Raw genomic sequence first — 16,907 nt, forward strand, 5'->3', positions numbered from 1 at the left:
AAGAAAATAATGGGTGATTCTAATAACTAGTTCTGAGACAATGGACCGAACATCTGGAAAGAATAGACTTAGATCTTTCTTTTTCCCTTATTCCAAAATAAATTCAAAATGTATTAGTTTTTAAATTAAAAATTACTAACAGAAAATGTAGGTGAATACTTGTATTATGTTGGGTAGGGAGAGCCATTGCACCAAAAATAGAAACATTTCCTTAGGAAGAAAATGATTAGTTTATTTTCAGTGAAACTTGTTAAGAATGAACTTATTTAAAATATTAAGACATGATACAGTAGAACAATTTAATCAGCTTACAGGATTTATATTTTGATCAAACATTGATACTTATTTCAATAGAAAAATGAATAAAGAATGAGAACAAAATTTCACCAAATAATTGCAAGTGTTTTTATATACTTATTGGTAATGTTCAATTCTATTGATAACCGAAAAATGAAAATTCAGAAACCTTAGAAAATATTTCTTGTTCTTTCCTTCTCTAAATTATACTCACTGTAGGCAAACCACTAAGAAAATGGGCATCTTGTATACTAGATAACTTGTTTCTGGAGGACAGTCTGACAGTATGTGTCTGAGGCCTTAAAAATGATTCAGAAATTCCACTTTTAGGAATTTAGCTTAAGAAAATGTTAGGAAATGTGCCCCAAGTAGTAAACCTATGCTAGGATATCATAAATGTATAATGGTGTTTTAAATGCACTAGCTTATTCAAACAAAGCACTTCATAATTAGGAAATATCAGGAAAAGGCCAAATGCTAATATTTTATCACATGCATTATTTAGTATTCCACACAAATTTTAAATATAGCCATATGTATTAGCATGGAGAGATGTACAGTGTGTTAAATGAAAAATGTTGATTGTGAAGTAGTTTGTGTACTATCTTTTTAAAAATCTCAAAAGCAGTGTGATCTTGGATAAGTAAGTGTATTTCTTGGATTTTATGTTTTTACCTATAGTCCTGATCAGTTAAATATTGAGTACCTTTGGAAAAGGATCTAACGATGAATAGTAGAAATGAATTATTATGTTTTAAAGAACTTTCTCCGTGTTGTAAATATAGTCAGACATATGATGAAAACCAGTGGAGATTTATGTTGCTTTTTTCTAATCATGCCAAGTGAATTAGTTTTCAACATTCATAATACATGTGAATATGTAATTATAGTCGATGAAGTGAAAATTTGATTTAAAATTTTATACAGTAGATCTGGACTTCTAAAATCTGTGTTACCATCATTATCAACAGTAAGTTTATTTCTTTGATTACCAAGTGCTCAGAATTAAATGCATTCTGTCCTGTTTTAGGTCAGTTGGTGGTGTGTACTTTATGCTCCTGTGTCATGAAAACGAAGCAGATTTGGCTCTTTTCAGCTCATATGCTTCCTCTGCTAGCACGACTCTGCCTTGTTCCTCTGGAGACTATTGTTATTATCAACAAATTTGCTATGATTTTTACTGGATTGGAAGTTCTCTATTTTCTTGGCTCTAATCTTTTAGTACCTTATAACCTTGCTAAGTCTGCATACAGAGAATTGGTTCAGGTAAGATCATCACACACAGGTGAATAAAATTTTACATAAACATTAATAGAGCTTGTTCATTTTTATTTCATAGTCATAGTTACAACATTCCTTTCTACAGCTTCAAAACAGTGACTATTTTCAGCTCACTTAGGAGCATCTGAGATTCTTTCTTGGAAGTTCTCTTGAGAAGGTGGTAAAGGGAAGAGCAGACTGATTGGGTTTATATCCCAGAGCTGCTGTTATCAACTGTATAACTTTGGGATAATCACTTATCTTCACTTTCTGTAAAATGGAACTAATAATAACATTGTACTTTCTTCATGGGGTTGCTATGAGATTTAAAAGTCAGTTTAGTGCCAGGTAGATGTATATGTTAGCTGTTGTAATAGAGATAAAAATAATACAGAATCACATCTAGAAGTCACATCCTAGTTTTTTTTTTTCTGATTATAGTCCTGCTGTGACCATAGTTTCTTTCCTTTTTAAATTTAAACTGAAAAGTTAAATAGTTGTGGGTTATATTATGGATGGATTTCATTTGGATGCAGTGCTGGAGCTAACATTGCCAACATAAAATGCCTCTTGTAATAAAATAGTCTCTTTCTTTCTTTCTTTCTTTCTTTCTTTTTTTTTTACCTTTGCTCTAAGAAAAATTACTCCCAGACACAAACTAGACTTTTGGGAGATAAATTTTTTTGATTTATTTTTCAGTTTCAGTGTATAAAATAGATCTAAACCTGACTGGTATGAAAAATGTGTTTACATGGTTATTCTCTTCTGCCTCTTGACTATGTACATGACCAGAAAGTATAGGAAGCTTTTAGATTAACCACACAAATGACGTGCTCTCTTGTGCCTCAGGGGCAGATCTTTAAGGAAAAACTGCCTGAGCAGGTCTAAGCCTGATTCTATCTCCTTTCTTTGTCTTACACAGTTATTACCTGGGTGGTTCCCAGAAGTACATATTTCAAAGAAGAGGATATTATTTCCACATTCAGTGTAGAGATGCTTTTTAAGGAGGGGTTGTAGTTATATTCCGAGTGAGAATAACAAGTTTAACAGATGAACTTTTTTTCTTTTTAATTTTATCTTGTGGCACTATTCTAATTTGATAAACAGGAGATACTTAGTAACCCTCTTTTGACTATTAAATATGTAATACCCATAAGACAGAGTCTCCATTTTTTCAATGTTGTGTGTACTCCCTTGGTTGCCATAAGATTTATGCATCACCAGGTGGAGTAGTTGAAAATAAATTATAGGTTATGAAATTTGTGACTTAGGAAAAATGGGTAAGCAAGAAATGTAGAGTTAGACTTTTTAGTGATCTGTTCCTTGAATGGAAAATAGAGAATGTACTCTTTACTTCTTAATAATCTGCTTGCTTCTAATGATACTTTTATATCTAATCAAGCAATTCACTTTAACAATATTTTCTAGTTGGGAAAAGTAGACATTTGTTGTGGGTAGGCTGTAGAAAAAGAATTGCTTTACTGATGAAAAATATAAAATAATCTGCAAGTCATTCTACTTAAAGCTCTTTACACCTTTTTGAAATATACTGGTGTCACACTGAGAGATGCTGGCAAGATCAGTTGGCTGCTGAGGTAGGGTTTTGTAGGCTGCCTAGCAGAACCCTACTGGGTTTCCAGGGACTGGTCCCTGGCTTAGTAACTATATAGAAACTTGGTTACAGCTATGATCTTAGATTCAATCAGATTCTGACATTTGATTCTTGCTAATCAGTTCCATTAGAGATTGTTTTATAACTGGAAAATGAGTTTATTGAGTTATAGCAGATTACTAAGCTTTTTAAAGGTGTGCCCTTTTCCTGGTGTTAATGCACTTGGCAAACAAGATTGAGAACTATGGTTGATGAGTGAATACCCAGTAGGATCAAGGGGAATTTATTCATCTGAGGGAAAGGCTTGTTAGCTACCTCGTGTGCAGTAAAGTAGATTTCTCCAGTGAGTAAGTAAGTTTTGTCTTTCACTGAACTACTTCTCATCTATGACATTCCTGAGTAAGCCCTGAAAAAATTTTTTTCTGATTCTCTTTTTCCTAACCCCTCAATCATTGTATTATTCGTGTTAGTTCTGATTATTTTGATTAAATATAAGTATTTATCAAGCCTCCTCAAATTGCCTCAGGAGTAGTTCTGTTCTGAATGTGATTTTACTTTGACCTTACCCTTGAACTGCTAAGGCATTTTGCTGTTGCCATCAGATGGTGTGTGAAGTGTTATTAATATGAAAATGAATAAATTTGTATAAACATAATAGTATTACTATCTAGAGAGCTAACTTTAAAAAATTTAGCTGAAACAGTCTTGCAAAAAAAAAAGAAAATTTTAATTTTTACTTTAAATACTTCAGATTAAACTCAAAAAAGTGTTTAAAAGTGTCTATGGAGGGTGATGAAAAATGTTTTCCTGTCTTATTTTCTTATTTTCAGGTAGTGGAGGTATATGGCCTTTTAGCCTTGGGAATGTCCTTGTGGAATCAGCTGGTAGTCCCTGTTCTTTTTATGGTTTTCTGGCTCGTCTTATTCGCTCTTCAGATTTACTCCTACTTCAGTACTCGAGATCAGCCTGCATCGCGTGAAAGGCTTCTTTTCCTTTTTCTTACAAGGTAATTAATAAGAGCCAATGATACTATATATAACCTTAGGAAGAGAAAACTTCAATCTAGGAATAACAATTTTTGGAAATTACTTTTTGAAGTCATGTTATATGACTTCATATTTCATTATGGTAGGATTTTCATTCAGTGGGTACCAAGGCCTGGCCAGTACAGGGGTATGCTAATGGGAGTCTGAGAATATATTTGGCTGTACTGGGGACCAAAGTATAGCAAATGATTTGTGGAAAGGTACATAGCAAAGTATAAAAGTATTTTTTCAATTTTAAGTTAAATTACTGGTCAGTAAGAGAAAAATGATATTTAAAAATCACTTATCATTTATTAATATATCTCACTGCCAAACTTGCCCCTCACATTTAATCTTTCTAACAAATTGGAGACATAAGTACTTTTATTGTCATTGCCATTTTGTAGCTGAGAAAACTATATCAAAAGTAACTTGAATGTGACACTGTTACAAGAAATAGAGCTAACATTCAAACCCCATCTGAGTTCAGAACTTGTGACTTTTCTGTACTCTTACTGTGTGACCTCATATTTTTAATGTTTTGCTTCAGAACTGACATAGTGATAAATAATTGATGAAACGGATAAGTCATAGTACTATACTCTTTAACCCAACAGAATTCTAAGACTTGGTTTTTAAAATTTACAGGTTTCTTTTAAGTCTTAGGACAGTTGAGTCCTTTCCCTAGCACACTGTCTTTTCTATGAGCTTACACCAGATTCCTGTTTCTCATTTTTTCCACTCTGGGTATGAATCTTCGTTCCTTGTTTCATTGTTACTTTGAAATACAATAATGAAAATAAATAAAGACAGGTAAAAGTTCTGAGTTCCAGTTATTAGAGCCATTGCTATTCATTCAGCTATCTAGTATGATGGAGGACTATGTATTAAGTGTTGTAGGTAATGAGAAGTTTTAAGACAAATTCATAGTCCTAAAGGAACATGTTATTGGTCAAGATGGAAATTATTAACACAAATCTAAATATCTATAAAAATGTGATAGGGCGATATCCATTTTAAAATGTAGGATAAACTTACTGATAGAAGTCAGATTTTGTACTTTATGAAAATGAGTCACATTTTTATTTATAAGTAGCTGTATAAGCATGCAATAAGTTGATGTCAAAGTCAGACAAATTTTAGTGACCAATTCTGTATTGAATAATATTTGTTTTTATATAAATATTATGGAGGTTTTATGCAGAAATCATAAATGATTTAAAAAAAAAGAAAAAGGTCTACAACTATGGTTAAGATAGTAACTCCAATGTGAGACTGTAATCCTCATACTTTAAGTCAAATTATTCATTTTGAATTCATTTTCAAATTATATATAGCATAATTATTTTAATAGTTTTAACTAGTTATTAACCTGTGAATGAATTTGGATTTATTTACAAAGCAGAAAAGTAATACTGAGATTTTGGATACCATACCAAAATAATTTTTCCCTCTATTTTCCTATACATAGGCAAGATGGATTATCCTTTCTCAAGATGAGAATATTTTGATTTGGTTTTAGTTGAGATGCTCCCATATTGGTTCTTTTTGTTAATTTTTGTCTCTAAGAGTTGTTTTCTGTCCTTGATGTTTTTGTGTGCCAGGTTATATTTATGTGTTTCATTGCCAAAAAACAACTTATTTACAAAAATAAGATTAGAAATTTACTAGAATACCCTACTCAAACAGAAAAGCACACTCAAACAACTAAAAAAAAAAAGGTGTTTTGTTTACCTCCAGAAAATAGAAATTGAAATCAATAAAAATGTCTCTTACTGAAGAGAGAAGGGAAGAAAAGTTTTATAAATTTCCAGAACTCTCTCACTTCCTCAAAGTTCAGTTTTAAACCTTTGGATCCTTTAGTATGCTCTCTTTTGAAAAATAAATGCACAATGTTTTCTGAAGTTAGAGAAGAATGTGCTCCTCTCGCATATGAAATTAGATCATATAGTTTTGGTGTAAAAGATTTCTCTAAATATGAAGACAAGAATAGAAGTAGTGATTCTCATATTTGCTTAAACAGTTTGTTTAAACATTATATAATGATTCCTGGGAAGAAAAATGTCACATTTCAGAAATTTAGATTAGTAAGAATGTCATGAAATTATTTGTTATTTTAGCTAACAACCACTATGACTAGTGGATATTTTGGCTGCTAGCAGAAAACCAGACATACTTTTCTATAATGTACATAGGTCTATACAACATTAGTTGCTTTCACATAAAAACCAATTTATAAGCAATTGTTTAGGAAAAAAAACTATATAAAAGTATAGAGCTACATAATAAATGATAGGTGTTGATTTACCTAAATGAATTTTCATGTATACAAATGAAATTCTCTGAAATCCTAAAGCTTAATGTGTTTGTGTTCGTGTATTCATGTGTATAAAATTATATATAGGTGCTGTGTAAATGCTAAATCTAACTCATTATTACATAATAGTTCATATTATTTATAATATATTTTTATACCTAAATTAATATCTAATATGTTAAATGAAAGTATTTCTAAGATCTAGTGGGTCTTCCAGTTGTCTGTTTAAGAGGTTTCACAGCAAACTTTTATGTTAAAAACTGATATACTAAAATTATTTTTAAATTATCCTGGACTTTACTCTTGGATATGCTTTTAAAATCATCCTTTAAAAAATTCATTTAACTAAACCTGAATTAAAATGTGAGACACTGGTAATATGTTTTATACTGTTGTAGATAGAGGGTTGTGGGTTGCCAGGAGGCCCTTACTCTGTAGCCATTCGGTCAAATAAAGAGTTGTAACAAGTGATCCTATTAGCAGTACAGTCTGAACATTTTGAACAGCCAGTATTTTTCAGAAGGAACAATGGGCAAAGGTACAAGTTTCTTTTGAATACTTACCAGCAGCTAATTATATGTTTCATAAGATTTGAACAGAATTTAAGCTTTCTGAATTTCATTGCATTTGAAGGAGATGATAGCTAATTAAGAAAAAATAAAGATCTTGTTTCAGATAGGGTGCCAAGTACTGAATATTTGCCAAAGAGCCAGAAAAAGATGTAATTTTGAATAACAATAATATGATTTAAAGTATTTATAGAGTGATCAGGTGATTTCATCTCAGATTTTGTCTTGAGGTGATTAAATGAGGATCTAATGAAACTTGGTGATTATTTAAAGGCTGAAAATGTTTTTATTCCAAATAGAAAATTCATATCTGTTAATTTCTCCTGCTCTTTTCCAGCATTGCTGAATGCTGCAGCACTCCTTACTCTCTTTTGGGTTTAGTCTTCACGGTTTCTTTTGTTGCTTTGGGTGTTCTGACACTCTGCAAGTTTTACTTGCAGGGTTATCGAGCTTTCATGAATGACCCTGCCATGAATAGGTAAGTTCTTTTATTGAATGTGTCTAGCAACATAAGCCTGTAGATAGCTTTAAGAAGTAATGACGAATTGCTTTGGTTGATGGATTTTAGAGGAAATGGAATTTTGAGGAGTTTTTCTAGATGTGTTGAAACATTGAGATAAAAATACTATGAAAAAATAACTAAATTCCCATGTTAAAATGTATTTTGATTGTATGTATATTACAATGAATAACAATGACACTGTTCCTTTTCTAGATTGCTTTAGGATTTTTCAAAGCTTTTTTCCCTTTGGAAGTTTCAGTGTAGTCCTGTTCAAATCTGATTCTATGTTTGATACATCCTTAAAATTTTTGTTGTTGTTGTTAGAACAAACAAAATTTGAATACTTCTTTTTGCTGTTAAAAAAGTAAGATCAGGTTTTGAGAAATCTGTAGAACTTCTTGTGATTTCTGTTACCTTCATATACGAATGTAATGTTTTTCATTTTTATGAGTTTATAGAAACTCTTCTCAAAAGCCTTCATTTATTTATATAGCCTCTTCTTAAAATCTTTAAATATTTATTATCCATAATCCTCCTGCTTGTCCCAGCCAAGAACTTTTAAGATGGAAAAAAGGGGGTGGTTCCGGTAAAGGGAACAAGAAAAGAGAAATAATTCCTGTAAAAGTTTAGAAGATTCATATAATTTACAAGGTTCAAAATGCAAGGTGACTGCTCCTTTCCCCTGTTTGCTGTTTCCTTTCCACAAAGGTAACAGCTCTAGATGGTTATTTTAAAAATTTTTATATGGAAAAAAGTACATTTATATATATATTGTTTTTTGGGTTCATTGTCAACTCTTTTTTGTTGTTTTGCTGTTAGAAAATAATACTGCTTTAAGTATCTGTACATCTTTTCTCTTTTAAAATCTTTAATTAGGAAAAATTTAAACCAACATACTTGATAGTAGTAAAATTAACCCCACATGCTCATTGCCCATTTCTGTTCTCCTGCTCCTATCAGCTCCACCCACCCTGCCCCCAACCCCATGATTGTTTGGAGATAGTATCATTTTGTCCCTAAATATTTCAATATGTAAATCTTTTGAAAAGCATAATTGCAACAGAATAATAGCCTAATAAAATAAATCCTTGCTATCAAATATCTATAGTTGTTCAAATTTTCCTAATTATTTTTTAACCCATTGTTTTACTCAACTCAGGATCCAAATAAGACCCCATATTGCAGTTTGTTTGATTGTCTATTAGGTCCATGCTATCTCTCTATTTCCTCCCCACTCCACCTCCCATCATATGTTGAGGATACCAGGTGTTTGTCCTGCTGAGTGTTTCAGAGTCTGAATTTTGTTGAGTGCATCCCATGGTGTCATAGAACAAGTTCCCCTATTCACTGGATTTTCATTTATACATACATCTTAATTTTGTAGTATATCCATAGAGTAAAATTATATCAGTAAAATTATGTGTACATTTAAATTCATATAGCAGCTTTGCTCCAGGAAGATTTGATGTCTGTCTCAACATTAGTGTGCTCAATTCCTCTCACATTTTTTGTTGATCCTTAGTGTCATCATAGTTTGAAATATTTGCTATGTGTAGTTTTAAAAACTGCACCTGTCCTTTAATTATTTCTCATTTATTTTTGAGAGGTCTTTATATATCAAGTCAATAGAATAAAAATTCTTATGACTTTGTATATGTTATATTTTTCTGTATGAAAATTAAATTTCAAAAAGTATTTGTATTTATCTGGTTCTTATGGTCTTTTTAAAGAGATATTTCCCTCTGGAAGATTATGAAGAAATTTACCGATATTTTTTGTTTTATAATCAGGGTATGGTTCATGACAATTCATAGGTCTAATTGATAGTGGATATCGAGAGACAGAAAGAAATGATTTATTAACAAAGTCTGGTTAGAAAAATTATTAGTGTTGCAAATTGTTTTTTTCCTTTCATGGTATGCTAAAATGGCAGGTGGTCTGCTTTTGCACATGAAGGGGAATACACACTAACATTTCACATTCATGTTGTATAATATGAAGTTACTGTACATACCAGAAAGGGTTTTGGTCTGAATTTTCGGAATTTGATTTACAAACTGTGTAACAACACTTTTGAGTCTTTAGATTATTTTCTTTGGACTTAAATGGGATTCACATTATTTACTTCTCAAATGTCTGCTTTTTTAGGGGCATGACAGAAGGAGTGACACTGTTAATTCTGGCAGTGCAGACGGGGTTGATCGAACTCCAGGTGGTTCACCGGGCATTCCTGCTCAGTATTATCCTCTTCATTGTTGTAGCTTCTATCCTACAGTCTATGTTAGAGATTGCAGATCCTATTGTTTTGGCGCTGGGAGCATCTAGAGATAAGTAAGTAATTTCCTAATATTCTTTGATTTAACTTAATTCTTATAGTATTCTTTCCATGAATTTGTTATCTACAGCCTTAGGGAATGTTAATGATGGACAGTAAAGATGGAAAACAAATATGTAACCGGTATTTTAAAATTTATTTTTTTCCCTCAAGATTTCTGTAGTCAAAAAGTCTTACCAGAGACTATGAAATTACAAAAATTCAATACCTTTTATATTTGTCCAGTTTTAAAGTTAAAAAAATAGAACATATTTAGTCCAGTAAATATAGTGATTATTATGTAATTTTGTTCTGTGAAATGTTATTAAAATAGGAAACAAAGCATTGTTTAAAAAACAAAAAAAGAAAGCTGCAAGTGAAAAAGAAAAATAAAGGCTGTCAGATAATCGTAAAGATAGGTATTTATGGGATAAGAGCCTTTTAGAGAGTTGTTACTTACTGAGTTATAATGGAGATTCTTGACACCTATGGGACCAAATGAAATTAGTAGTTGGATTCATGTATATCTTGTATTACAAAAATTTTCATAAGGAATAAAACTCAAAACTATTAGTTCCTTAAAGATATAATTTTTGGTAGTTGTAATTTATGAAAGCAAATTGTATAAGGAATTGCTTAAAATTCATTGTCACTATTTTTTTCCCAGCATTCCAGCCACGTTTTAATAATTAGTTGATTATAGAAATACATCTGAAATTATTGCTTGGAGCAGGCAGTCTTTAGGGAGGTAGAGTTGTGACAATGGATTTCTAAAACATTGCAGTTTAGCATTTTAATTATAGTTCATCAGATTTATCTTTGTAGCCCCATAATGCATATTGCCAAATGTTCTGTAAAATTTTCTCAAATGGTAGAATGGCTGAAACAACCCATTTGAAAGCTCAGAGTTCTTGGATATATTTCAAATAATCTTAATCTTCATACTTAATAATATAGTTACTTGATCTTTGTTTTTGAAGCTTAAGGTTTCTCCATAAAGCATTTAAGATGTTGAACTCAAGGATGAGCTCAGTTAAATAACCACTTAATAGCTTAATGAGTAGGGTCAGTTGTCATCTCTGGAAAATGAAGCTGATAGAATATTATAGAAAGCTTGGAAAAGAGAAAGGAAAAAATAACAACCCATAATTCCACTACAGTAAGAACCAGCACGTCCATCTCTGGTCTTCCTAGGATGCTGAACTAACCTCCCTGCTGGTAGCCTCTTCTAAAATAAAATGCAGAGGAATTGGGGAGGAAAAGTAGCAAATTAAGAGGTTTGTGAGAGCCTGGGGATGCAAATTTGAGTTGGTGTATGTGTTATTACTCAGGGCTGCCAGCATCCTTGGTCTGAGATGAGAGAGGCAGTCCTCTTGACTGTGGGAGGGAAATAGGAATCAACAGCTAGGTTCTGTGCTTCTAACTATTGCCTACAGTCATAAGAGCATACAGTCAACATCCACATACTAGTACTTTTTAAAACAAGGAAAAAGTTATGAGAAAAATGTAGCAAATGACTCAAGAATAACTAAAAAATAACATGCATAGTTCTGTGATTGCTGAAGAAGCTAAAGCAGTTGGTAAATGTGACCAGTGGCAGGTTCTAAGGAATAATGTTGTCTTTCTCCAGGAGTTTATGGAAGCACTTCCGTGCTGTAAGCCTTTGTTTATTTTTACTGGTATTCCCTGCATATATGGCTTACATGATTTGCCAGTTTTTCCACATGGATTTTTGGCTTCTTATCATCATTTCCAGTAGTATTCTCACCTCTCTTCAGGTAAGCCTAATATTAATTACTATATAATAATTGATTTTCTTATTTTTCCTCTCTGAAAACGAAGTAAACTTTTTCAAGATTAGTGACTTTAAATGGCTTATTCTGTGGTAACTTCCCACTCTCTTTACTACAGGTATTTGAGCATAGGAGTTAGAAGGCAGTTTGTAACAATGCTAAATAGACCTGTCTATCTCGCTGTAGTTTTTATTAAGATAATTAATCCTTTCAGTTTCTCATTTTGAAAATGTTATGATACAGAGTTGTTACAGAAATCTGAAATAAATAATCATAAAATATTAAACTATTTTCGAGCTTGTTTGGAGTAGATTTTTTGAATTAGATACTTGAAATACCTGTAGTTTCATGACATATATAAATATACATGACACACGTATATATCACACAGATGCAATATATAGTTTATACACAAACACGCAAAACACAGTATTGCTCTAGAAATCATAAGCTATTGTAACTTAAAGGTGGATCTTTGCTGCTAGCTCAGTGAGAAGCAAAAGAGAATGTAATACTGGTGGTAAAGATTTATTCATTGTTACTATAGAAGTTAAGGTTTTTTGAGATTTTTAGTAAGAGGAATGACTATAGAATGAGAAATGACTATAGAGGGGTTTGGAAGAGTTAGAGAAAACTGATTATTCATTGTTTTAGGAAAGATATGTATGAAGGTGTGGTTTTTTGTTATCTCATAGGTGGTTTACTAAGCTCATGCACATTTTAATTACACCAGTGCCTCCTTATATTTTTTTACATTATATTTATTTTTAAATATACATTATATTTATTTTTTCCCTGGATATGCCTCTTTAGATTTTAAGTATGGCATCCTAAAAGAACCAAGAATGTGTTAATATTTAACGCTTATGAAAAAGCTTTAAAAAATATTCATATACATTTTTTTCCAGGTTCTGGGAACACTTTTTATTTATGTCTTATTTATGGTTGAAGAATTCAGAAAAGAGCCAGTGGAAAACATGGATGATGTCATCTACTATGTGAATGGCACTTACCGCCTGCTGGAGTTTCTCGTGGCCCTCTGTGTGGTGGCCTATGGTGTCTCAGAGACCATCTTTGGAGAGTGGACTGTGATGGGCTCCATGATCATCTTCATCCATTCCTACTACAACGTGTGGCTTCGGGCCCAGCTAGGGTGGAAGAGCTTTCTTCTCCGCCGGGATGCTGTGAATAAGATTAAATCCTTACCCATTGCTACAAAAGAGCAGCTTGAGAAACACAATGATATTTGTGCCATCTGTTATCAGGTAACTCACTCAATAGACATCCACTCAGGTGGATCAGACAGTATACACCTTGGCACTGCAACCACATTAACCAAGTACAAGTTAAGTTTCCAGGTAGCATTAAATCCTGGGTTTTTAAAAAAATGTGCTGCTAAAATTATTAAAGATCTGATAAAATATTTCCATTTTATTTTAAAAGTAAGCTTTTAATTTAGTCCCTCCAGTTCTAATTATCGTTGTTTTCAACATTATTGCTCACCCATAAATAAAGGAAAAACAGGTCAGGTGTATTTTATATTTACTCCTGCATAAACCTACACACACACACACACACACGCATATGTACTACCAGATGTATACTACCATCAGGAGTCAGCAGCTTCTGAAAAGTGGTGTGTCAAGATTCTGACTCAGTCCTTCTACTATTCCTGATATGGGGGAAGAAGTGTTCATGGACTTACAACAGGTGGAGACTGTGCTCACCTGTGGGGTATAGGTATCAGGGAGTATCAGTTTGTGGGAGGTGGGGGATACGGTGGAGGTCACCTTGGTGAACCTCTGAAGCTGACCTGCCTGCTGTCTTTGGCATACATACTGTAGAGAGCTAATGATTGCCTTCAGTTACAAATTAAATATTTAAATCACCTTGGAAATTAAAAAAAAAGGGAGGGGAGGCCTAGATTTAGTCACCAGTCACCAATGCTGGAGTGTGGATAAAAATTATGGTCAACAACAGAAACTACTCCACTTAAAATCACTCTTAACAGTGTGTCTGGTGGAATAAAACTATAAATAGTGTTAGAATACACAGGGAATGTACTTTCTCCAGGGCTACTTTGGTAAAGTAGGGTGGTCTTTGTTTTTGTGTGTTCTTAAAACTATTTAGAATAAGAATATTTTTCTCATAGTAAAATGTACCTATACCACTTTTTAAAAATGTGATTAAAACACTTTAGATACTAGCAAAACATTGTGTGCCAGGTGATGGTTGCATTTGAAGGAACCGAGTAATGTAGCTCCCTTCCCTCAGGTCTCTTTGCCATCGTTCTGTTTGTTGTTAAAGTGGTCTTCAGCTCTTTTGTGCCAGGTAGCCTCATGCACTCAGAGCAGAGTACATTAGAAACAGATTCAGGGCATATCAGCTTCAGCAGCCAATGTCTGAATATTCCATCTGGGGATTCGAGAGTCCTCTTTTTGTATTTCCTGTTGTCACATCACTTTTTTTGAGGTGCTAGAACTACCTGCTGATATCATGAAAAATAAGAGTAGAATTGCTTAGCTTCCCGGCTGGCTGCTTTTCTTTGGATGGCTTTCTGCTTAAAAGTTGACTCCCAGGTGTTCTTGGCAAGGAATTTCTGGGATGATCGTTTCTTGTTTGGGGACTTCAAACAAAATCAATGCTTATTAACCAAATGTATATCTGTACAATGTACTCAGGCTTCCCTCCCCATATACATCTTATGCAAGGAATATTCATGCAAAGTATGCCATTCCTTACTCCATTGGTTATCAAACGTGGGTATGTAAAAGTCTCGTGGAATGCTTATTGTAACTATAGCTTTGTGAATCACATCTTCAAATATCCTGATTCAGTGGGTCTGGGACAGCCCTAGAATGTGTTGATAGCAAGTGGCTCTAATGCAAGTTGAGGAACACTGGCTTATACAGACCAAACCTTGAAAACTGGGTCAAATAAAATTGCCACTTCCTTGCCAATACTCTGGTGTTATGTGGCTGATTTTTGTCTCTCCTTGCAAATAATCTCATCCTGGAGTAATCTGTTCAGCTGTGTTGCAGCATAACTGTGGTAAAAGTCCTGTTCTCATCAGATTTTTCTGAGGTTATAATTATACTTGTGTCATACCAATGGCTCAAGTAATCATACTGCTACAGTTGTTTAACTCTTGCATTTCATATTTAGGCATACCTATTTTGAAGGTAGTTTCTTCCTCGTTTTTTTTTTTCTGTTTTTTTTTTCTTTTTTTAAAAATTACTTAGCCAGTAGTTCTTATGTTTATAAGGGGGGGTCTCTGATAGCAATAGCATTTTTACTAAAATAAAATGAAGCTTTTTTTTCTAAGATCTGTATTAGAAATTTTCTATTTGTGTTATAAAAAAATATTGGAGTCAGAACTCTTGTGGATAGCATCAGAAAGTTTGGATGCTAGACATTTATGAGCTGCCTTTTCGGCCCCTCTTTTAGGACATGAAATCTGCTGTGATCACGCCTTGCAGTCATTTCTTCCACGCAGGCTGTCTTAAGAAATGGCTGTATGTCCAGGAGACCTGCCCTCTCTGCCACTGCCACCTCAAAAACTCCCCTCAGCTTCCTGGATCAGGGACAGAGCTGGCTGCACAGCCTCATGCTGGAGCTGAGCAAAATGTCATGCTTCAGGAAGGTACTGAGCCTGCAGACCACGAGCATCCTCCAGGAACCACGATACAGGAAGGTTCTGGGGACAGTAGTGAGCTCATCACCAGAAGATCAGATAGCCAGGAAGGGTCTGTTGACCCCAGAGAGTGTCCTCAGAGTGTGAAAGATGAAGCACGTCCCAGCGAGTCAACCTAGAGCAAAGAAAGTAGGTGTTCTGCTTTGGTACTCTGGAGAAGTTGGCTCAAGATGAACTTCGTACTTGGATCTAAGGAGTGAATATATGAAATGATCAGGCAGGAAACTGACATTCCAAGGATCTACACCAGGAAGCACTCTCAGTGGAGACCCCTGCTTTCATCCCCTTGAATGCAATGTATGCTAATCAAAATGTATTTATATGTTCTATATTGATGTTTTGTAGAGGTTTACCAAGAAAATTCAACCTCAGCATCTTCAGGAATGGCCCCTAATATGAGGGATTAAATGAAATTGATTTGAGTATTTGAAGGGGGCTAAGGAAAAGTGGATAAAGAGTACGAGGTTGGCATGGGAAGAAGCAGGCAGAAGTGGAACTGGAGTTTCCCAGGGATGGGATCATTCATGTTTCGAAGTATGAGTGGTGACCTTTTCTCCACCCCCTTTTCCCTCAATTGATTGGAACTCAGTCAGGGGATTATTTAGTTTTGTACAGCACTGCAATTAAATCAAAGATGTAGAAGCATTGATTGTATTCAAAGAGTGAAGCACGCTCGTACTTCAGATGTGCTTTAGGGAAGGGGGTGGGTGGGTGTTGGGCCTTGCGGGTGCATTACGTAACCTGAGACTCTTGAACTTCATGATGGAGTCTTCATTATTTTGATGTATATGGAACTTTTGTTAATATATTGTATACTTTGTTGGCTGTGTGAAGTAAACTGAAACTCTAATGAACACTTTGGAGTCCGCTTTAGTGAAGGAAGCCAAAGTGGGAGGGGCTTTAGGGCACTGATAAAGGCCCCGAGTGTACTTCTCAATCCTGTGTAATGTTTAATTCTTGCAATTGAATTAAAGCAGTGTTAAAATTATGGCAATATTTGCACTTTGGGAATGAGTACTTAACTGTATGATCACACTCTGCAAATGCCACTTTTAAAGCTGTTAATAGATTTTGCACCTTTTCTTTGACAAGGATGTGTCATATTTAAATTTTTACATTCATCATGGCTACAGGTAGAACTGGGGAGGGGGGAATGTAATTTTTTATGGGAATTTTGATATGAAAAGAAACTAGTCATTTATTTATACAATAGGCTTGGCTCAAAAAGTGTTTTTCAGACTCGGTATTCCTAATGTGGGATGTGACTTTATTTTATTTTTAGTAGCAAATTTGGAAGTAGACTGACAGACATAGCTGAATGTCTTAATAAATTTAAATTTGAAGATAACCATGTTTTGTCCTGGGGATTTATTATTGCTGTAAAGTGTTTTATTGAAATTCTGTTCCCAGGAGGTTCTGATTTTATCTAGCTGGACTGTGTTGTGTGTGTGTGTGTGTGTGTGTGTGTGTGTGTGTGTGTGAGGGGGGGGGAGAAGGACAAGTTCATTGATATCTTGTATAGTA

The 16,907-nt window shown here is 33.8% G+C and overlaps 1 protein-coding gene across 2 annotated transcripts in view; it reads left to right on the forward strand.

The window, feature by feature from the left end:
• The window catches only part of RNF145 (ring finger protein 145), a 38,564-nt gene extending 22,013 nt beyond the window's left edge, over positions 1-16,551 (forward strand). For both annotated transcript variants that reach the window (XM_081291744.1, XM_081291743.1), the window contains 7 exons: positions 1,328-1,563; positions 4,000-4,175; positions 7,418-7,558; positions 9,731-9,913; positions 11,527-11,674; positions 12,598-12,954; positions 15,137-16,551. In XM_081291744.1, coding sequence (XP_081147870.1) covers positions 1,328-1,563; positions 4,000-4,175; positions 7,418-7,558; positions 9,731-9,913; positions 11,527-11,674; positions 12,598-12,954; positions 15,137-15,502 — 1,607 coding nt within the window. In that variant the 3' untranslated portion in view covers positions 15,503-16,551. The remainder of the gene's footprint in view (positions 1-1,327; positions 1,564-3,999; positions 4,176-7,417; positions 7,559-9,730; positions 9,914-11,526; positions 11,675-12,597; positions 12,955-15,136) is intronic.
• The last annotated feature ends 356 nt before the right edge of the window (positions 16,552-16,907 follow it).

The sequence above is a fragment of the Spermophilus citellus genome, assembly GCF_964194105.1.
Source record: "Spermophilus citellus genome assembly, chromosome: 1".
In the NCBI taxonomy this organism is placed as follows: Eukaryota; Metazoa; Chordata; class Mammalia; order Rodentia; family Sciuridae; genus Spermophilus; species Spermophilus citellus.